General features: G+C 38.9%; 1 protein-coding gene across 1 annotated transcript in view; it reads right to left on the bottom strand.

The window, feature by feature from the left end:
• The window catches only part of lamc3 (laminin, gamma 3), a 142011-nt gene extending 130889 nt beyond the window's left edge, over positions 1 to 11122 (bottom strand). Inside the window, exons 1-2 of the mRNA XM_088010845.1 lie at positions 10565 to 11122; positions 2150 to 2454 (exon numbers count right to left, since the gene is read on the bottom strand). Of these exons, the coding sequence (XP_087866971.1) occupies positions 2150 to 2454; positions 10565 to 10952 (693 nt within the window). The 5' untranslated portion in view covers positions 10953 to 11122. The remainder of the gene's footprint in view (positions 1 to 2149; positions 2455 to 10564) is intronic.
• Between the last annotated feature and the right edge of the window lie 12517 nt (positions 11123 to 23639).

Below are 23639 nucleotides of genomic sequence, written 5' to 3'. Positions count from 1 at the left end.
GTAGTGACAATGTTAATGATTGACTGTTAGGAATTTGGAAGAAGACAACATCAATACATACAAGACTGTTTTCATTATTTAAATGTGAAAACAATCCATTTTCCATCCATAAGTGTTTCACTTGTAAGTGTCGGCTGGGCAGTAGTTGCTGACATAACATAGTGAAGCCCAGTCTGATCAGCTAAATCTGTAACACGATCCATTTCTATAATAATTTGCTAATGAATGACCATGACCCAAAACCTCGACAGACTGCTCCTCTCTCCACTGTTTCATCTGAAGAACACCACCGGCATTTTCCTCCAGACAACAGAAACACAGTTCAGTTTTCTCAGACTTTCTAATGGTATGTATAAAACGATAAACGCATCGCTGTCTTGTTAAGACCTGCTTATCTTAGTTGGCACCGTTCCACCAAACACAGACCAGCAGGACAAGCCATTCGAAGGTCATACAATTGGCTACTGACGAATAATTACATCTACCATAAGCCAGTCTGAACTTTAGGTGATACTCGACTCGTCCGACAACCGCCAAAGTACTTCAAACCATCAACTGACATTGTGATATGATCTGTGTTATGCTTCGGCATTGTTAGTGGTTTTCTCAGGAGTCTGGTGGCTGTAAACAGAAAATCCCTTTGCCTCCCAAGATCCAACGTGATATCACAACCCGCTTTCTCGAGACTGTACAAGGATGTAGTCGGAAAGCAGCTTCGATTATCTATTTGGTAGATTTGAGCAAACTTGACAAGCACATTCCAGACACATTTAAGATTCACATTTGTTTCTGCTCACCTTAGCTGAGCTCACAACTTCAAAAACTCTTCTTTTTTTTTTTCTGAGTACTTTTTACTCCCTTTCCTTTTTCTTTCACCGTTGAACATATACCTTTAAAGCAAATTTATGAACTCCCAGGTTTCACATCATCTTCTTTGCTCAACTGGAACCTTTTCAACTCACACAGATGTTAAAGAAACTTCAAAAGCTGCCTCGGCGAATGTGTCTTGAAATTCTGCATCTGACCAAAAATCTGCTGGCTGCAGAATATGACTAATTCATTTATTTATTTATTTTTGTGTGCACTGTTAATGAGAACGTGTTTATGTTATATAACTTGCTTCGCTTAGTTTGAGTGATTCTTACTTTTTGAAGGAGCCTGGTCAAATTTTTTGATTTAGCCTTTCTTTCTTGTATTCAAGCAGATCAGAGACCTGCTCATGCTGCCGTGCGTCAGTATTTTAACTAAGAAGTAAAAATAGTCACAAATATAGGCAGCAAACATCAAAGCACATCAGACTTTTTCAGTTTAAGTAGCAAAGTACTTCACGGGCATGAATAGATGTATGCATGAATACTCACAGTCTTTTAAAAAAAAAAAAAAAAAAAAAAAAAAGGCGGGGAGACTGCTGTAAGTGCTTTATTTAGTCACTTTTAGCCATGCTTTACATTGCCCACCCCTTTCAGATTCAACCTCAAGAGGCGGCCATTAATTCAGCACAACACTCTCAAGGCTTCATCAATGTTAATCAGAACTAAACATAACGTTAGCTTTACTCCGACTCCTTTGAAAAGACTAAAAGCCATGCATACACAAGCATGGCTGCAGGATGTTTGTCTGTGTAAAAATGTGTACAGATGAGCAGATTTAGAGGCAACAAGTTTAGAATGTTCTGAATAACATTTGAAGAAGTGCATTAGAATATCACGTGCAACGATTCAGTCATTTGATTAAAGTTTAAACTTTAATCCAAACAAGGGAAGAAAGTATTGATTATTGAAATGATTGATATTCTTTAAATGTGAGAGGTTCAACACAAACTAAAACAATATGGGAAGCCCACATTTTGATGGCATAATATTGTTAGCTGCTAAAAGGAAAACCTCAAACACACTGCATTCTTCTGTGACATTATAGAAAAAAATTATAATAATACAAAAAATAGCCTCCATAAGTCTGGCTCATCCTTGGGCACACCTTGCAGGAACCATGAATTTGCTATGTTAATCGGGTCACATCTTACACTCTAGTCATATGTAAAGCAAAGACAAAAGAGTGTAATTTTTATACTGCGAGTAAGCATCTTTCTTTAACTTTCTATATTCAAAGGAAAATACGTGCTCAGCCAGAATATGAAGTGTCTGCTCACCTGCAAGGCCAGGCTTTGGTCAAAGTTGTAGGCGCTGGGCCGACCTTCCAGGGTAGAAAAAGCCACATTTCCTCCAGTGAGAGGGGAGATATCACTGAACTCGTCTGTACACACTGCGGTCCTTTCATCTTCTCCGGGGCGAATGTAACCTTTGGTGTTCCTCCTATACGTCTTCCCGCATGACGCGCTGTAATACTGGTAAGGCAGCCAGGGTCCATCCTTCTCTGTACGCTTGTATATGGCAAAGCTCTCCGGGCGGCTGGTGTGGAACTTCAAGCGTATGTATGTTATCTCAAAGGCTTTGCCTGTGGAAAACAAACAAAAAAACAGAAGAACATGATCACTTTTCAATGAAATCAGAACAATCAGTATAGTTTCCTGCTTATTTGGTAGATTTGTGGGGGGGGGGTTTCTACAGTTAGGTGTTTGATTAGTCAACACTTTGGAGTTACAGTTCAGGGCCAAAGAGCAAAGGAAAAAAAACTATTTGGAGTAAACAATTACCTTTTAAATATTACAATAATTGAGCAAATGAATAATAAAATGGATTCACAAAATTTTGCTACATTGGCATTTTTACTATTTTGGAGCAATTGCTAAGCATAATCTCTCGCGCTGCTAGAAGACCATCCTTAAATTAACAGGTTTGTTTTTTTTCCTTCAGATTAGTTCAGTTTTCTTTTCCTTCAGTTCTGTGGAATAAACACCAGCATTGATTCATCCTAATACTCTATTATTGCTGTAGAAAACTTGGGAAACAACCTTCAAATGAAAAAAATAAAATCACGTCAAGGGAGACACGGCAATATGAAAACACTCAGAAATAAGAGGATTGACTGGGCAGACACAAACTGAAATCACATTGAGACCAGGCAGAGGGGTAACTTGCGGAAACTCTCTTAACGGGCTTCTTTGGAGCACGCCTGGGTGTTTTCATCTACATCGTTAGATACTAAGCTCTGCACACTGACGGAGGGGACGCCGTCCGCTGCTGCAGCCGTAATGACATCTGTTGCTGTACTCCGCCAAATCGGAACTTGGCACACTCGCGTCTCGTCTTTCTAGAAACCTTTAATGGTATCTTTCGACTTGGAGCTCTGAGATCATTTAGCTTTCATTTATTTCCCCGCATGAGGTGAGCTCAACCCTGCTGTGGCAGAAAGAAAAAAAAAGAGGAAAAGAAAACCACAGCAGATGAAATAAATGCTGGATATCTGTGATGGCAAGCAGAGTAATTGCAATGGATATTTGCATGTTACTGTGGTTATCGCTTAGCCGTTCTTGTTTAAAGTTTGTGATCTAACGTAGCCATTTGCTGCTATGAAAAAGAGCGTGCATTTGTCGGTTTGCACAGGCATAGAAGTGAAAGGTTGCAGTTACTGAAAGCTATTTAAAATCTGCTTTTCTCGACCCTGGTGGCCAAACCCGCCTCCTCAAAAAGAGGCCAAACAGGCTGTTAACACTTTCTCCACACATTAAAAAAAGAATATCTCACCAAGATGATAAAAAGAAAAAGAAATGGTGTATTTAACTTCATCATACACTACTTCTATCCTGCCATAAGTGGGTCTGTGATAGCTGGAGATATGAGCCAACTCTCTGGTGGCCCTGCAGAGATAAGTGGGTAGCGAAATAAATGGAGGATCGTAATTAACATGCTGGATATTAAAGCAAGTACTTCCTGAACACTTATTTACTCCTCCTAAGCCACACCAGTAGGTAGACGCAGCATTCCAAGACAAACATTGAGGACAAGCTGGAATGAAAAGTTTGAAAGACATGCAGGTGTCTCTTAACACATGTTTTCAAAAATGATCTAGCAGGAAATTAGTCTTGTTTCATGGTGTTTACACAACGCCTGCTTCTCCGTGGAAGTGCTTAAAAACACCCACTGTGATAATAAGACTTTTCAGTCTAAAGCGGTTTGGAGAATTACCATTATATTTCCAGACAAGCACTGATGAAGGTAGTGCAATCTAAAAAAAAAATAAAAAATAAAACTGCAATTGCCATAACGTGATACTAATATTTATTATAATCTACCAGCAGTTTCCTAACCATTTTCTTTTCCCTTATCACAATCCCCTCCACTTTCTGTTAGCTCATTTCAGCCACTAAAAAAAATTAACAAGTGTGGGCATCAGGGGTGGTGAAAGCCTGTCACGCCAAAAATAGTATTGGCACACAGAGCGTGAATGCATCACATTTGAGATGCAATATCCTACCAAATACTGCATCCAAGCCGACCTTTGCAAATGCGATATTATGCACGTTGACACTGCAGTGATGACTGCGGTTTGACATACTGTGCAGGTTCAACACTGACAAAACAAGACACACCAGAAGACAGCTTGTTGTATGACCAATGTAAGATTCTGAAATCCCATCCCTGCACAGAGGAATGAAAGAAAAGTGATTAAAGATCCAAAAACGGCAAAAAAGCTGAAACCTTGAACATTGATACAGAAATACATCCAAGTTAAGTTGGGACTTTAGCAAATTGACAATGACTATAAAGAGTAAAGGGTTAATAATAAGTAACATAATTAGCCCCTCTGTTTGACCTGTTCTGAGTCAAACACAGTTGCACTTGTCTGCCCCGACTCAGACTAAACCCTCTTGAGTACGGGAAATCTGTCTGAAATCTGTTTATTATTTGACCTAAAGTTTTGTGTTACCAAACAAGCTGGCTGGGTGGATTTATCAACTCACGCCAAATGCAAAGTCTAATCAAACAACTTGCTTTTACTTGTGGATGCACGTCACAGATGTAAGCCCCGCGATCTAGCTGTGAAAGCGCCATGCCCCGACGCGGCAGACTTCTTTTTATCAATGCTTTAAATCAGAGACAGGATGTTGCTTTTCTTTGACGTTCCTAAAATGAGAACCAGCTGTAGACATCAATGTGCTCTGATAGAATGTGTGTTTGTGTGGGTCTCTCTCTCTCAACAAGTCTTTGTGGGAAAAACCTGACCCCAATTCCTTACCAGCAAAGCAGAATTTTCTCCCACCCCCTGCACCCCCACTTCTCCTTCCTCATTATGTTTTGTTTACTCCCCCTGAAGCTGCCCTAATCCTGCACCCCTCCCACCCCCTGCCACCACCTCTTTTTTCCCCACTCTCTCTCCATGTCTTCACAGACCCACTCTGACCTGTCTGCTGCATGTGCCTCTGCATCCTGCTGCTCTGTTTATCATCCCAACATTTGCCTGTATTCCCCTCACAGAGATCTTATTTTGTTTGGACAGGCGAAGGAAAACAGTAAGGAGATGGCACCCCCCACCAGCAGCCCAGATGGACTACAAAAGGATGCCACACACATAATTCAGAGATATTGAGTTACGTGATGTTATGCGTTCCGAAAACCGAATCAGAATCCGTTTAAGGCGGAAACGTCAAAGGCGGCGAGTTTAGTGGAGCACATGCTTGGTCGGAGCAAAAGGTCAATTTAGTCTATAGGAGACAGACATGTGGGTGTTGGAATTGTTTGAATAACAAACTCTCAAGGCAAGGAGGATTCTTTTGTAGCTGCAGCAATGTCCAGTCTCTCTTTGGAACAAAAACAACGCTATAAACAGTGTCTCTAAACACGGCCAGACATCTGCTTGCTATTGAAAATCAATAGTCTTCCTATGATGGAGGCACTTCTTACTTTTCAGGACACGTGATGCAAGCATTTGTGGTCAGAGCGCTGACATTTTCACAGTCTACAACCATGTTGTTGCTTTGAAGTGCAGCTGTTTGACAGCTTCGGTTGTTCATCCTGCGGCAAACGCAGGAAGACATTTTGAAATATAAAGAAAGTTTATAATTCTGAGCAGAAGTAACCATTCCTAACAAACATATAAGATGGGGGCTGTGTGCAATTAAGGCTTTGCACAATAATAATTGTGATTTTCAAGGTAAATGAGATTCAAGTTGATCTTGGCGCCCTTGCAAAGAGGTGTCCCCAAGTCTGCAGAGCTTCACTGCATTTTGACATTAACAATAGTTGTCCAACTCAACTGGACATGAGGTCCAGATGAGTTGGACCTCATGCTTGTCGTGCTTCTACTACATGTTTTTCTTCCAATCATCCAGGTTGTTGCATTGTTCAAGATGTCATTGAGAGAAATGGAAACGGTGCGACAGAACTGCAAATTTATCATGCCATGGAAATCCAACATTAGACGTGTATGGAGTCAAACCTGAATTAGCTAATTAACTGCACACACCTGCAAAAGTTTCATGAGCTGCCATTTGGTCTCTGCTTTCTCAAGTCCACACTCAATACCGTCACCAATAAATACTAGAACACGTCATGCTTCCTTCTGCTGTCAGGCTTTATGGAGATGCCAATTTCATTTTCCAGCAGGACTTTGAAGCTGCCCAAACTGCCAAAGGTACCAAAGGCTGGTTTGGTTACCACAGTGTTATTGTGCTTGATTGGCCAGCAAACTTCCCTGACCTGAACCCCATTGTTGGGGTTCCATCGAGATGAAGATGAGAGACACCAGACCCAATGACAAAGATGACCCTATGGGTGCCATCTAAGCAACCTGGGCTTTGATTACACCTCAACAGAACAATATTGATGCAAGGATGCCCAACCAAGTACTAACTGCATAAAAATGAACTTGTCAGAACCCAGATTTAAAAAAATAAAATAAAATACAGATTTTAGTTGAACTTATGAAATATATAAATTTTGGGATTTATTGTCTGTAAGCCATAATCATAAAAAAATACAATTCATGTAGGCTTGAAATATTTTCTGTCTTCTTTTATTAAATTTAAGATAAATGTATGAGTTTTGCTTTCTGATATTCTAATTTTCTAAGCTTTACCTGTATTATTGAGCTGGACAGCCTGTAGTCTAAGATGAAAACTCAGTATGCAACCTGACAGTGACCCACACCTTGTTCCTTTTGCCTCAGGATAGAAAACATCATGCCCAAACAATATATGGATGAGCAGCCAGTCCTACTTCGGGAAGCATATCTGAAAATTGTATTTCCTCTGGAACTAATTCGCTCTTGAAGCAGTTTGCGTTGACCTAAAATAAATGAAATTTAAAATCATGTTTACTGTGCTAATATTCGTAAAGGAAATACTCATTGTAGCAGCACATTTGTGTTTTAACTAACAGATTTGGACGTCTATATCTAATAATCACAACAACAAGGCATGTCACTAACCTAAATAAAAAGAGACAACATTTATTCCCACTGATAGTTTTTTTTTATTATTACGTTAAATTGGTTTCTAAAATACCTTCTAATGAACACTACACTAACAGACTGTCAGATATAAACTGATTAACTCCAAAAAATTGTCATGTTCCAAAAATATATGGTCTAGTATAGTAATGATCCTTCAAAGAAAGCAGGGGGTGGGGGGGAAGCACATCAAGTACCTATAAATACTCTTCTATCAATCCTTAGTGACTTCTCTGATGAACTCTGTAGGTTAATTTGACACAAGCATCTTGCGCTGGTAGCAGCCTGCCAGTGGCAGAAATGCCAATGCTCACCTCTATTGATTACTCAGCAAATGGAAGGCCAAGGTGTAGGTGTGTTTGGCCTGTGAGCGCTTTGTTTTTCTGAGTCTGTTTATTTGCTGGACTGTTCATTGGCAGGATCCACCCACCACTGACAAGTCAGCTTCATGAGCTGGGGAATAGGTGATGGTGACTATCAGAGGAAAACTTTGTAAAATGAACTTAAACCAAAATGACAAAAACTAAGCATCGACCTGGCACTCTTTAGGTGTGCTACTAGTTTTGGAATATGGTGCTGATTTAGAGGGATATTCCAGTAGTCCCTACTAATGTGTAGGGACTACTACACATTAGTAGTTTGTTTCAATTTGTAGAAAAGTAGTAATTACATTTTGGAAAGGTCAGCTTAGAGCCCCAGATTTCTCTTGATGAGAGATTGCTGTAATCACACATGGAAATGAGAGAATAAAATTAATTTACAGAAGGCTTTACAAAAATTTTTTGCATCATAGACCATTACATTTAGGCTAAAGTTTTAACGTTGGTTAGCTAATGATTTAAGCAGCTTTCCACAGCTTGGTATTGTGACTGGAATGTCATTGGATGAAACATGATTAATACAAAAAAAGGACAAAGAAACTTGCAATACAAATGGACACATTGCACAAGTTTATTATTACTAGCAGAATTAATTGAGCAGTAAAGTGGTCTTTAGTTTCATACTTGCAATTTTGCCAACGCAATGAGAATGACAGTGCAACACCCTACCTATTGATCTACTCCTCCATTTCTCCTGCATCTGTGAACAAGACCCCAAGATAATTAAGCCCTGTTTACACGCAGTCGCTCTTCAGTAAAACAGAAATGTTTTTAATGGGATTCAGCTGTACGTCTGTCGGAGTGTCTCACACCGGAACATTTTGAAACCAGGACTAAGAGTGTCATTTTTTGGGAATGCCACCAGATGCGAAGACTACTGGGATTTTCTTATGCATGCGCTACATAACCTGTTCAGTTTAACAACGTCTGATAAGAAATGCGTTTAATGAGCTCTTGGTTCATTGGAAACTTGGTGAATTGTTTCCTAAATAAGGTGGAAGCTGAGGGTTATATTCGAAAGCTTGTTTAGATGACATGCACCATATAGTGACAAGTACAGAGGATTCAAGTTATGTGTGGTCTTGTCTAAACGTATTGTAATAATTTTCCATAGTCAACATATGAAAATAGCAGCAGTTTCCAGACAGCAATCTCATGTAAATGTAGTTGTGAATTCCTCCTCCTGGGACATTGCTGGAAAAGGCACTCTACTGTTTTCCACCTGAAGACCATGGTCTCAGATTTGAAGGTGCTGATTGTCATCCTGACTGCTTCACACCCAACTGCAAACTCTTCTAATGAAAGCTAGACATCATGGTCCAATGAAGCCGACAGAACCACATCTGCAAAAAGTTGATAACAGATCCTAAGGCTGCCAAGACACATCCCTTCAATATCTTGTCTGCACCTAGAAGTTATGTCCATAAAAGGTTATGAACAGAATCAATGACAAAAGGCAACCTTCCCTGTTCCAGTTGAAGAAAAGCATCCCGACTGTATGGTGCCTTCATAATTGAGCATGTTCCACTTTAACCATTAGCATAAATCATTCTGCTGAATTGCAAACAGGTGGACTTAAGTTACCCATTATATTTAAGTTATTTCTAATAGCAATTAGTTGCTTTGGCATTTATTTGGGGTTGTGAGAAAATAAGTGCTTCATTGCAAATGCATGTTATGTTATTCAGAATGATTCCTCCCAGAAAAATTAGGAAACCCGTAATTTTTCTCCCACTGCTCAATAATTTTCACTTGTGTTGATCAATAATGGTCAAATTTTGACTTAAAATCTTGTAAAATTACAATGTAAAAAAAAAAAGCTCAAGGGATTGGAATTATGTTGCAAGACAAGCTGAAATCAGTGAACCGGATGAGTGCTTGACCCAAATTGGGTTGTTTTTAATCTCGCAGGTTTTATAGAGTGTAAGGAACGTTTCCTGAAAGTGATGGAAAAAAATTTGCATAAATTGAAATGACAGTGGACTTACTTTGGATGTCCCAGGCTATGGAAAAAAATGACTTTGGCTGAGGGGAGGTAATGACATTTCTTTCCCTCAAACATGTAGCTTATGAATTCCAAATGCATTTTATGGAATGGGATGGCTAGCATTAATTTGTTCCCTTCCAGTCATCAAGACCTGTTTAAACCACTTTTGAAGGACTTCAGGGGAAAAAAAAAATGTATATTGTAAAAGCACAGATAGTTGTATCTGCTAGATTGTGGCAAATCATACAGCAGACATGCTTAAGGCTTCAAGTTTGATCAGATTTGTCCCCGAAGTTCTCATCATCTCTTTGGGACCAACACCTTTGCTCAGTTTGAAATGTGGTCTGAATGAAGACCACATGAATCAAGGGTCATTCATGTTTTATTTTCCACGCTGCTGTCTTTGATAATCTGCCATGAATCCAACAGATTTCTCCTTTGATAAAAGGGATTTCAAGTCTAGCCCATGTCTGGACGCGAGATTGTTTATATGGAGATGAGTCTAAACTAAATTGTGCAAATCGTCTGTTGTTCAGAACATCTGTTTTAAATTGTCCATCTCCCTCCCTTTCCCCCCATGGGCATGCAGAACACAAAATAATGCTTTTCAAAGAAAGGAAAAGTGAAAAGTTAATGGCATGTCAAGTTGAGAATATATGGAAAAAAAAAAAAAAGAAAAATCAGGCAACATTCTTTTCACTGGGAAACCCCCCAAATATAATCTGCCGAGCACTTTTAATGATAAAAGACATTATATACTGTAGGCAGTCATTCTGCTGAATCAGACCACAAACACCATAACCTGAGGAAAGCATGACTACTAAATATCAGATTGTGCAGTTGCTCTTACCAAGGTGAAGGGTAAGGTTGACAGAATTGGGGTACTGGATGCCATAGTACATGGACTGGCTTTGCCACCATGTGGGCTCCTCATTCCTGTTAAAGTCTGTCAGGAGGCTGGCGTTGTGGTTCAGCTCAGGGTCTGATGCATCACAGTAGTGACACGAGCGCGTTGAGCCGGTCTGCATGCAGTAGTCCTCGGGTGGAGAACCACACACGTTTGACACCACCACGGTGCGATTGAAGGCAACGTTCTCAAATTTGGGCATGCAACGGCTGGAGGCCCACTTCTCATCATAGCAGGTGTCCATTGCGGCCCAAACCGGACAGCAGTGGAATAGGAGGTGAGAAAAGACAAGAGCCAGCATAGGAAAACTCAAAGCGAAAGCTGCAGCCATGTCTATGACTGCTTTGAACTTTTGCACTCACACTTCAGTTTTGAAGTTGCAAACGCAAAGATCCAAACTTCATGTGGGAAAAGTAATCCAACATCAAGAGAATGAGTCCAATCCAAAGTCCTCTTTGTCTGCTTTCTATGTTTTTCCTCTGCCAGGTCTCCAACATGTGTTTTCCTTCTGTAGAGTGGAATGAAGTTTATGCAAGGACCCCCTTACTTTAGGAGCAGGCTGGAGACAGAGGAGGGACGGGGGTGGGGGCTGATAGATTCAAAAAAACCTTTAAAACTTCTCCCCCTGCTGGGTAATTTGAAAACTACACCGCCTAGAGATTTAACTGAGCCAAGCTGATTTATGTCTAGAAAAGAGACTTTGTCAACTCTGGGCTTTGAGGTGTTGCATAGCAAAGCACCGCTCCTCGACTCTTATAGAGACACACACCTCAGTGATTGGAGAATAGTACTTGACACTTGGCCAAGCAGCAGGACAATACTGGCAAACGTAATTACAGCAATTCAGAAGTGGAAAATTAGCGGTTCTGATACAGTTGGGAATATTTCACCAGGCACAGATCATCTCTTATCCAGGAAAAGTGATATGCCTTGCAAAAAAAAAAAAAACAGATCTTAATTCACCACAAACCTCACACATTTTTTTTCTTTGTGGATGTTATTTGATAGACTAACAAAATGTCTAAAATTGCTTCTGTATTTCCAACACATTAGCTTTTTAATTCAGTTTCAGAATCATCCTGCGTTTGGCTTTTCCCCCCCCCCCATCAACTCTGATGAACTTCCTGCCCCTGCTGAAGAAAAGAACCCCAGTTCCAAAACATGATGCTTGAGTTTCCTGGTATTGTCAGAGTGTTGTGTAGGGTTCACTTACATGGACTGGTAGTTACCTATACTCACATTTGATATTAGAGAGCTAAATCTCCAGAACATGAAAAGGCTAGTCTTCAGATTATCTGCTCCACTGCATGTCTGAAGCCTTCATCAATGTCCAGTTGCAGCCACGGTATGAGCTACATGTATTTTGGCAGGGAGAGAGATAATTCAAGATGATGCTGTGGGCAGATTTTCCTAAAACAATTAGCAGAATTAGCCATGGCAGCAAGAACTTGACATTGTACTAAATATTGAATATTGACTCACTTTTTTTTTCCAGACCTTTACATCTAATGAAACCAGACGCATTATGGTTGGAAATACATTAATAATGTGATTTAGACATCATAAAGAATGAAGTATTGTCCTGAGCAATGGCATTACACACTTTCACAACAGTAATTATGTGACGAAAATAGTTTAAACACGGCAAAAGTAGATCAGATGATTTTTCATATAGTTACATATGGGGAGATGCTATAATGAGTCCAAAACAAACAAAAAACAAATGGAAATCTTTCCTTTGCACACCAATCAGATTTTTTATGACTTAGTTGCGTTTGTACTGAATAGTAATCTGCCCAACAAAATGTGAGTAACTGACTACATTGAACTACTATCTGATTCACATCAGTCTGTTAGATTCACTTGTGGTTTCTAATATACTGCAAATAGAGATTTGGGAAATAATGCAAACTTTGTGTCTGTGTCTCATGCGTTTTATTATACTTTTAATAAAATTACTCACAGTGGGTAGAGTATCCAGAAGTAAGAGTTACATGGTAAAACTCCAAGTTTTTTTGTTTTTTTTTCAAAAAGTTACTCAAGTAGTGGAACTGAGTAAAACTAAATAGTTTGTATACATTTCTGCTGATACCAACATGAAAACCCCACAATAATACAACTAACAGCTGTGTGTGACTAATTTTTGCCCTGTGGTTACTTTTTTTAATTGTTAAAAATTATTGCAGTTCTTTAACCAATTGCATGTCGTAGGTTATTTTGCATTTTGCTTTCAAATTTTGGTTTACAATAGGTGATAGGTGACATCAGGCTTGACTACAGCACATTTCTACACCTTCAAACGTTGAGGTTTTTTCTCCCTTTCCACACGCTGCGCGTATTGATGCTGCTCTGCTGGTAAATTGATTAAGATGTTCCATCTGTTTGCTTGTGATTTGGCTGTTTGCATGTGTTTAAGCTGCGGTAAGTGGAGCTCACTTGACTACCGCAGGTAGAAGAAAGAAGGACAGGTAGAGTGCGCAGATGCATTTAGATGCCGTGCATTTATGATCCCAGTGGGATTTACTGCAAAGTCTTTCCCATATCTCCTTGTGATTGCTTTGAGTTATTGCGGCTCTGTCAGCACTCAGACAGGGACATTGTAAAGAGGACGGCATCAATTTGCAATGAAATCCTCTTCTGGATTTCGGTAAGAGCATGCTGGGCTTCAAATCTGTTCAGCTGTAAGTGGATCAGCCATCATGATGAACAATCTAAGCGATTTTTTTCATTCCTCTGGTAGAGAGGATTCGGCATTTCATCAATGGAGACAATAGTATTCATAATGCTTAAAGGAGGTATGTATTTTCAAGGAACACAGTGCCATCTTAGAGCAAAATCAAGTGATTATGTTACTTTCAGTTGTAAAAAAAAAATGCTTTATACATCAAAAATCAAAGAAATAAGACTTGGCATCATAGCCACATCTGATGCCTCGAAATTGGCCCCTGATTTTTTTTAAGAATCTTGTTCTAATTCCAACACACTCCCTTCAGCAATCATTCTTAGGAATGGTTTCCACAAGCGTAGACACAGCTGGCCATTGGCGCTCCATGGTGTGGCTTTGGGTAAGTAGGCGGTGCATTGTATAAATAAGGCTTCCCTTAATGGCTGACAAGAGATTCAAAGTTCAAAGCAATACAACAGGTATGCATTTCATGAGAGATTGACATGACATCATATAAAGCTTTAAAAAAAAAGTCAATTTTGCATAACACCCCTTTTACATTTAAATTATCCAACTTGCCATGTTACAACCACAGCAGCATATTCTTTAGGGTCATATTTGATACAACAAAAAAATAAGTGAAGCATAATAGCAAAGATTTTTCAAATTTCTGCCACAAATAAATTTTGAACAGTGTGGAGCGCATTTGTATCCACCCAGGTAGTCTGATGCCTCTAGATATAACTCAGTGCAATCAATTTCCAACAGAAGTTACCCAATTTGTAAATAAAGTCCAACTCTGTGTAAGCTCTGCCTCAGAGGTTTACTGGAGAACACAGATGAACAAATAGCATTATGAAGACAAATGAAAGCAAAAAAAAAAAAACCCAAAAGGAATAAGGTTCAGAAACATATCCCTCACTTTAACTATTAGAGCACTTTTCCGTCCCGTCTACTGATTAAAAAGTAATGACAGCTGCAAACCTCCCACACTAACCTGCCATGTTCGAGACAGAGAAATCAGGACAGCTCCTTTTTTATCCACAGCAGCTCATTGCTGGCATGCAGACACCCTGACCACATCCACTGGTGGAAACCTGTAGCCCAGTAGAAAGTCACAAAAACACTCTTTCCGTCTTTCCGTCTTCACAAGGACTCTGCCTTGACTTCCATCCATTTAATCATTAATCTCTACAGTCTAACCCTGATCCTACACCTAAACTAAACACAATTCACACTGTAGTCCTAAACCATGTGAATGAGCTGAGTAAAAGCACACACACACACACATCCAAAGCTGGCGGAACCCCGGCCCTTGAGAACTAGAGCTGGACACCCATGCTTTAGATCAAAGCGCATTCACATCTTAGAATATCCCAGTCAAAGCCTAAATCCAACTGAAATTCTGCAGCAATACTTGAAAACTGATGTTCACAAAGATTCTTCTTTCAGTCTGAGACTGAGCTACTTTGCAGACACATTTTGCATAAAAAGCCAGCAGAATTTGCAGAAATTTGCAGAAATATGAATTTCTGCAAATTGCAGACTTTGCTAGGCTCAAAGTACAATGCTTGTTGCACTTTTCTGATTCAGGTCAGTTGAAAATAAAGTAGTTTCATTCAGTTCAGTTTTGTGTTGGTTGGTGATATGTAATTCTACTAAAATAGGATAACGTTTGGGAGTGTAGAATGACAAAATGTGAAAAAAGGTAAAAACACTTCTCGTGCAATGGCATGAGAACAAGTTAATCTTACATTTAGACCTTGTCAAAGCAGATCAGATAGAAGCATAATACAGAACAAAATGGGAAAATTTGATGAGTTAGGCTATGTAGGTCTTTTGAATCAGGATGACACTTCAAATTTATTTGCCGAGAACTAGGTTTCTGACTCTACCTGACACATACAATTTTCTGGAGAGTCAAAGTCTGACACGCACAAAAAGAAAATCCTGTCAACTGAGGAAGTCTTATCCTCTCCTTCAAAACTGTAGGGAGCATTTGGATTGGGTGAATAAAGTCAGCATGTGGCCTGCTGGAACTTAGTGTAAAGTCTGCAAAAGGCTTTAGGGTGTACCATTGTGGGGACCGCCTACTGTTTCTGTAACCCTTCAGACAAGTCCTCCTCGTGCTTTCCCTGTGTTACAGGAATATAAGTGGAAGATAGACCAGAGATCTAATGCACAAAGCTCCGTTTGTCAGTTTTGTTCAAACTGTTTAAAAGTTAAAATGTCAAATACAAAACAGCAGGACATAAATATACATTGTTTACACGTGTTTTGCTTTTTGTCTGCGTGCGGATGACAGTTTTACTCTGTGGAGTCTGTGCCTTTTCCTTCTGGAAATACCCATTCTTGTCACTTTTCTTTTAGCAGAAAAATGATACACATCACAGTGTCATGATGTAAAGTGATACATCTCCGTTTAGGGCATTTAACAAAACAGCTATCATTTGCAGCCATCTGGCTGTTCCTGGCGAGTTCAGGCCTCAGTTTGCTCTGTGTTTACCAGAGCACAGCCAGCTCTTTTTGAAAGGCTGCCTATGCGGCTAATCAAACAAAATGTCTGACTGTCATAGCATGTTGGTCCCATTCTTCTCAAAAATCAAAAACTGTATATCAGCCGCCTATTCATTTCAACTGGAGCCTGTTAAAAATGAGATTATTACCAGTCTATGAGATTTTATCTCATGCGTTTTTGTTCTTCGTTTTCATGCCACATTTCAAACTCCCCTTTCGTTTCTCACACACTCCAGTCCTTTTCTCCCCAGTGCGTCACCCCTCTCGCTCTCCTCTCCCTTCTCGCACTGCCACTGATCCTTTAGGCCCCACCTGCCACCTACTCCTTTTATGCTTCAGATTGGTGCAACTGGCTGTCATGATATGAGGCTTGTTGCACAGACACTAGCAGGTTCGGTCCCCTTTTTATGATGACACAGTGTTGCGGCGATAAGCTACGCTTTCAAATAGTGATTTGATGTCACAGCTGTCAGCGCTTCACTTAGCAATGCAGGCGGCGGCTGCCACAGCCCTGCAGGGAATGCGGTATCTGACAAACTAATGAGCGATGCACAACGGCCCTATCTTCCCCAAAAAATTCCCAGGTGCTGCACACCTTTATAAAAAAGAAAAAAAGGCCTTTCGAGCTTGATGTTACTCTTTTGCATTTATGTGTATGAGCTCCGTATGCATAAGGACGCGCTTTGGTCACAGCACAAGAGTGCAGAGAATTGCGACGGATCAAATGCTTGTAAGAGTGTAAGTAGATAATTTTCATTGTTGAATTGGAAGGAATGCAAAACATAATATGTATACACACTTGGTATGTATATATTATGGGGAGAATCTATTGATAGTTCTAAGGAACTGGTCTTATTTTCTTCAGTGTAACCCATTCAGATATGCTAACACTGTACCATATTGTGTTAATGCTTGAGGAAGACTTAGTGGTAAAACCTTTTCTTTCAATTGTTGTTTAGTGTTTTTGTGTTTGGCTGTGTTTCTTTAGTTGAAGTTATTGGAGGATCTTTTACAATTAGGTGTTTGCATAAATATGGACCCCCTTTAAAAGGATTGACCCCGTCGACTCATACTTCTATCATGGAAAAAAGAGGCACCTCCCTCCTATAAATAATGGATTAAGGACTTGCTTTCAAATCTCAAAGTTGAACAACTGAGATATGCTGTGCAGGGTTCTGCGGACAAATTTTACAAAGTATGGCGGCCATTCTTGTGTCACATTGAGGGACTTCCAGCCAATCAGTCAATCCAGCATGAAACTAACTAAGTCAACCTTCCCTTTTTTTTTTTTTTTTTTTTTTTTATGTTCTGTAACGGATGTGTGGATTTGAATGTTTGGGTTAGTAATCTACTTTGTTGAAAACCAATAAAAATATTCAAATATATAAAAGGATTGACCTAACTCGACAGAGATCCAGTGGTAGTCTAATATTGTATGGGACAAAGATCAGTTCATTATAGTGTATGTGTCAAGTGACTGTAGTAAAATGACACAGGTGTCTGGAAGGTCTATTCACCGACTTATCAGTATTCCTGACTACCAAGAATACACATGAAAAAATTGGAGAAAATGTTATTTGAGTACTGAACATCCGCTGGAGTTCAGTTAAATCCATTATCAAGAAATAGAAGGAATGTGGCTCATGTCTACCTATGAAGGAGTTGCAAGCTTCAGCAAGATGGGAAAGACTCTGCATACAACAACTGTTGCCTGGGTTCTTCACCAGCCACCAAAGATTCACAGGACAGTGGTAATGAGAAAGCTGAAGAAAACCGATATCAAGGCTAGTCTAGAGTTTCCCAATTGGCATGTGGAAGGTAAAGGTAGAAGGCAAAAAGTATAGAGAAATCCTGGAGAGCAACTTGTTTCCATCTGCAACTACAGCTTCAGACATTTATTTTCCAGCGAGACAACGACCCGAAGAATCCAGCTAAAGCTACACAGAAATGCTTTGACACACCAGGTTCGGTTGGAAAGACTTACAGTGACGTTAACTCTGACGACTAGCATTTTCTCTGTGCAAACACACACAGGGATTTGTTTTGTTGTGCTATAAGCTGGAGCGGTAGCGTTGGAAAATGTCAAACTGTAAAAAAAAAAAAAAAAGATTGAAAATAACCATGGTGTGATAACATTGGGAGATGTTGTCACAAACTTAAAAAAGTTTAAAAACAACCATAATTGTCTCATTTCTTCCTGGTTCTCTGGTAGTTTTTCTACTTCTCTAAAACAAAATCTTTATTTTCCTCCAGCGGTGCTTGTCTGTGGCTGGCTGTATTTAACAAGCTCTAAACCTTTTCACTGTAAATCTACCATTACTGGAGCATGTGGCAGAATTTCCAATTTTGTATGCTGGATGTCCCTCAGTGCTCAGTGGGATTTTTATTTATTTTTTATTTACTTTTTCTTTTTCCACTGAAGTTCTTGAATTCACACCATTTTGATGCATTTGACTGTGCAGAAAGCAGGACACCAAAAATATGTGGCAAGCACAATTTACTTTTTCGCTTTAGTGTAAATTCGGTCTAAATGAAGAATAAAGAATATTTTCAGTGCTTTGAATTGACATTTATTTTTTCCTTTTTAGGTTGTTGCTGGTTTATCCTTTGTTTTACACTTGACTCATTGATTTCGGCTAAAATGGAGGCTGAAGCAGGCCTTTAGGTCCTGGGCTTGGCTTGTGTGGCAGAAGATGGCGATGGGACTTTGTGAGGTTGAGAGCAAGAAAATAAATACAAATATTAAAAATGAACTTTTTGATTACCTTTTTAAAGAAGTCCTAGAATCAAGAATCAAAAATTATATTAGGATAATTTCATTATGAAAAAAAAATATCAGTATTGTTACCAGTTCCACTAATTCTGATGGTAACGGTAAAAGAATAATACATTTTGTTCTGAGGTGAAAGTTCCTATTCAAGAGGCATTTTCATATTTTTGCCAAAAATTACAAACAAATAACAAAAAACAAAACAAAAACAAAAACCCACACAAAACATTGGGGAAACAGCAACAAATTTGAACATTTAACACTATTATTACTGGATAAAAGTCAGTGGTAGCTACAAAGTATATAGAGAAGCAGTATTTGTGCTGCTTGTAGCAGAAGGTTTCCTAAAAAGAGGAACAGCAGAGCTGCAGTAATTTTCTGATACGAGGAAAACTATTGTCGAAGTAATGTTTTAATATTGTAAGTGACTACCTTAGCCCTAAATGTTTAGAAAATATACAGTGTGGAAGCTGCAGTACAGTTTTTACATTGTCATTAGGAAGGAAAGTTTTAATATATGACTGCTTTACATATTTTTGATGCAAATTGTAGCAATGTTATTAACATGGCAGCCCTCTGAAGGAAAACATAGAGTTGTTATGAGTAAAAATAAATTACAACTTCTTCTGAGAATTTTTACTGATTCAGGAGGCCCAGAAGTGGACAGAGAACTTGTGAGAAACCAGGGATTTTACACTGAGGAACACTGTGTCCGAGTTGTTGTTTAGCTGTCGGAAATGAGTTTGCAGCTTCGTCCTTCTTGCTTTTAAATCTTTTATAGATCTATTATATTTTTGCTGCATTAAAAATTGCCCACTTTAAGTTTGTGCGGCAAGGAGGACCACATTTTCATATCTCTCACTCCACCCATCTTCTATCCGACAGCTTTTTATTCATAACATCCCTACGTTTAGTAATTAGTTGACTGTTGATTAAAAAGGGCTTTAGAGAGAAAGAAGAGAGGCAGCAATTACCCAACATATTAATCCCCTTCAATAGCTTCATTAGAATGCTCCACGCATGCTGCCTTCAATTTTTACATTTAAATTTGACTCTGAAATTTTTACACTGCAATTTGCACTTTTAATTTGCTCCTCCCATAATTGGACATAGTTGCTTTGTGTTTGAGTTGGTTTGCAAGTGGAGCCAATGTTCTGCCCTCCCATTTAGGACACTGAGTAGAGAGCTTGAAAAGTTTCAATACAAGAGAAAAATAAACTTTTTTTTTTTTTTTTATATGGAAATCCACAAATGCCAAAGCACAAATATCATAAAATGCTGAAGCCAAAAACAGAAAAAGAGCAAATGGGCACAGTATGTTCTAAATTTATAATCACTTCTTGAGTTTTTTTGGCATGTCACATAATAACAAACTTGATAATATTTCATTGCATGTTTTGCACCAACACAATAGTCCATAAAAGTCCATGATATTGTTTCGTGATTTATCTGTTTTCCAAAGAAACACCGCAAATCACATCATGGAGATGTTCAAACATTTACTTGAACATGGACAAAGATGGATGATAGACGTGGGAAAAGAGCATTAATCAGAGGAACAAACAGGAAACCCATGGTGATTCTGGATGTGCTACACAGATCGAGGCTGGAAATCTTGTTGACAGGAAAACTGTGAAACCTGAACTCCACGAATCGGTCCCAAAAGAAGCTCTGATTACGATTTGTCACAAGTACCATAACTGAGGAAGATAAAGCAAACATGTGGAAGAAAATGTTGTGGATAGAAACAAAATTAAATCTTTTTGCCTATATGGGAACTATCGTGTTTAAAGAGAAACAATCCCAAACACAGTATGCCACCATAAAACATGGAGGTGGCAGCATTGTGCATTCTTTACCAGCATATTAAAGTTTGTTTTATTTGTGACAAAATGTGAAAAATTTGAAGGTGAAGTTGAAAAGTTGATACTTTTTCAAGAACATCTATTTATAATAGTTGTGTTATGTAACCTTGATTCTGATATTTTGAAATGTGGATATTGCAGAAGCTCCTTGAGCGTAGAGCATCTTTAGATGTTTTAAGAAAGGACCAAAGAGCTTTTTTCATTGTAGCTGTATGACTTTGTAATATAGGTCTTAGAAAACATTGTGCAATATGGTAAACACAATGACAAGCATTACAGATATTCTCTACACTGTCAGGATTCAGTGTGATTTGATGTTTTCAGGCCGGTCCATATAACATATGGAGCTAATATGTAAGCTAAACTCAGAGCCATTTTTGTTTTGCTCCCCATCACAGAAAAGCAGCACCTGACATGACTCTGATGATTTTCCTTCAGTGGACCAAATTTCTAAAGCTGCCTGAAGGTAAATTTACTGGAACACCATATCTAGTTTCTCTGTTAATCTTGTATCTTTTATATATATATTTTTTGACAAGCTCAGAAATTATTTTGAAGAACTTCCAAACATTTCTCTTAGAGTTGTGTCTGTATTACTGAAGTTGCCTTTGTAAAAATCAATTTGGCAATTAGTCTGATGAGCATTTGAGCAGCGACTTAGGTCTCTAGATCCTATGCCCTTCACTAAGGTGTTTAGGGGTGATACTCTGTCACTTGGTTTGGAATATCTGACAACCCATTATTAAACAGTTCCAGTAAAAAGTTGCACTCAAATTGGGCATAAGTTTAATATTGATTTTGGGCTCATATTTTTTTATTTGAACAATTTTCTTCAGGGTGAAATAATTATGAACCAAAAAATCCCTCACAACAACAAGGGAAAAAAAACCCTAAGATAGACAGTAAAACCATACATTGAGTTGACAATGTCTTTAACTAATCCCACTTCCTTCCGTTAAAATGTTTCATAACTTGTGTATTTTGTAGTGAACAAGCCTCTAGTATAATTTTGTCTCTTTGCAGAATAGGTTGTCAGAACCTTCTGCGACCCGGCAAGGAAAAGTGTGTTCAGATAATGGAAGGCTGAAATGAGTGGACTTTCAGAAATGAATTAGATTTTAAAGCATAGACTCTAAACTTTTTCAAAGTCTTGGAGGCCTTAGAGAAACTGTTAATGAATCTTCATGTTAGCCTCCATAATCCATTCAAACATCGGTTTTGAATTCAGGGCAATTTTCTCACTGGGAAACCTAATTTGAAGTGAAATTAAGAGACCTGGAGGATGTAATATGTCTTATTTCATGTGCTTACAATGAACCTACACCACTGTCAGTGACAAAAAACCCCCCAAAGAATTGCAATGTACTTTTGTATGTAGACTATATCAAAGTCAGGTCAGTGTCAGTAAAATAAGTAGCTTAAATTAATAATTTTTTAGCATGCATAATTTTGATTCTGTGTGGATTAAAGAAGTTCTTTGTCGCACTGTCTGTGCCCTCACATAGAAGGAATGATAAATCATTGAAAACTGCATAGTTATTATTCTATCTGTTATATATAGTTATATGAATATTTTCAGAGAAACTGGCCTTTTACCCTGTTGGGAACCAGTCATGACGGACTGCACTACAGACAGGGAACAAAGAGACTTGCATAAAAACTATTAATTGCAGAATCCACTTCGTCAAGCCACTTTCAGTTTCTAGGAGAACAGGGTGAGTTTCACCGAGTGAATATGTGACATCAGGCTCCAACAAAAACTCTTTTTCCATCCCGTATCCCGCAAGGGCTACATAGTGGAGACAAGCGTGTGAGACCCCTTCTGCACTGGCAGAGAAGTGAGGTACTACGTCTTCAAAGGAACCCCTGGATCCAAAGTAAATATTCAGTCTACCGCCTGGGTAATCGTTGACTGTATTCTGGCCGAAGAATAAGCTTTGACCTGGCTTATTTGAAATTCTGCAGACAGAGTCTTTGAATAATAGATTCCCTAAAACGGCACGCTGTCTCCGAGTCCGTCACTGAACCAACATGGCCCCGCCGTTCTGAGCGAGGGAGGCCGGCTTCACACACACACTGCCTTCCTCCAATCGCTTCTGTTGCCACTGTCCTGCCTCAAGTGTAGGACGTTATCCCCTAGCCAAGTGGCTCTCACAGCTGTGTGTCTCCACGGTCCTTTGTTCTTCAGAACGACTAAAGTCCAGGCAGAGATAAACGAACCTGTTCAGTTTTAAAGGTATTTTTCCTGTCCTCTCTTCTCAGTAAACTAACTACCTATATGTACAGTATTTAATCTTTCATCTACTGTAGATAATACCTATGTCTCGATAGGTAGGTATTCAATAACTGAGACTGAAAACTATTTGGATATTGTTTCCTGGTGATCAGGTGGTGCCCTGGTTTCATAATTTTGATCTAAATTACTATTTTTTTTGTTAACAATTGCCTTTGGTATTCAGTTATATATATATATATATATATATATATATATATATATATATATATATATATATATTTGTAGCAAAACCAAAGCTATTGTTGCTCAACACATGTAACAACCACCATAACCCTTTTCAAGTCCAAGTTGCCAGAATTGCTCTGCTTTGCTTTGTGTTCCTGTTCTCCATCGCTGCTTCTTGTGCTTATTTAAGTTTGTTTTCTTGCCCTGTGGTATTCTGTCGAGTTCATCTGATGCGAGGACATTGAAGCTCTTTTTATATCCAACTTTTCGTAGTTGCCATCAATATTTTGTAATTTCTAATTTGTGTTGTTTTGCTGATGGGAGGGTTTTTGCTCGTAGCAGTTGAGCTCCTGTCATAGGTCTGACACCTCAAGGTGTTTTGGTTTGACAGCGCCCCACTAATTAGCTGTTGTTCACTTTAGTAGGTGAGAGCTTAGGGTGATGCTGGTGTCTGGGCTTGTGATCTGTCATCTGTCTCCTCCTTTGTGCTGCATTCTTCTTCATGGATCCAACATGGATCTTTAAGTCGGGGTGACAACTTCAGTGCCCCCTTAGCCTCTACGACTGTTGTCCTTCGGCTACGTTTCATACTTGTGAGATTATTTTCAACAACATTTTAAAACAATTATTTCAAATAAACCATTGATGTGTGAAAGATCCTGAGGGCCTTTGTGGTTTGTGAATACATTAATAAAATACATAATATAAGTAATATTCCTTAGGCAAATATCAATGTCAAA

This window comes from Poecilia mexicana, unplaced genomic scaffold, assembly GCF_051168715.1.
Source record: "Poecilia mexicana isolate PSO_F unplaced genomic scaffold, ASM5116871v1 scaffold_12, whole genome shotgun sequence".
Classification (NCBI taxonomy): domain Eukaryota; kingdom Metazoa; phylum Chordata; class Actinopteri; order Cyprinodontiformes; family Poeciliidae; genus Poecilia; species Poecilia mexicana.
The sequence above is the reverse complement of the archived record's forward strand: the minus strand, read 5'-3'. Positions and strand labels throughout refer to the sequence as shown.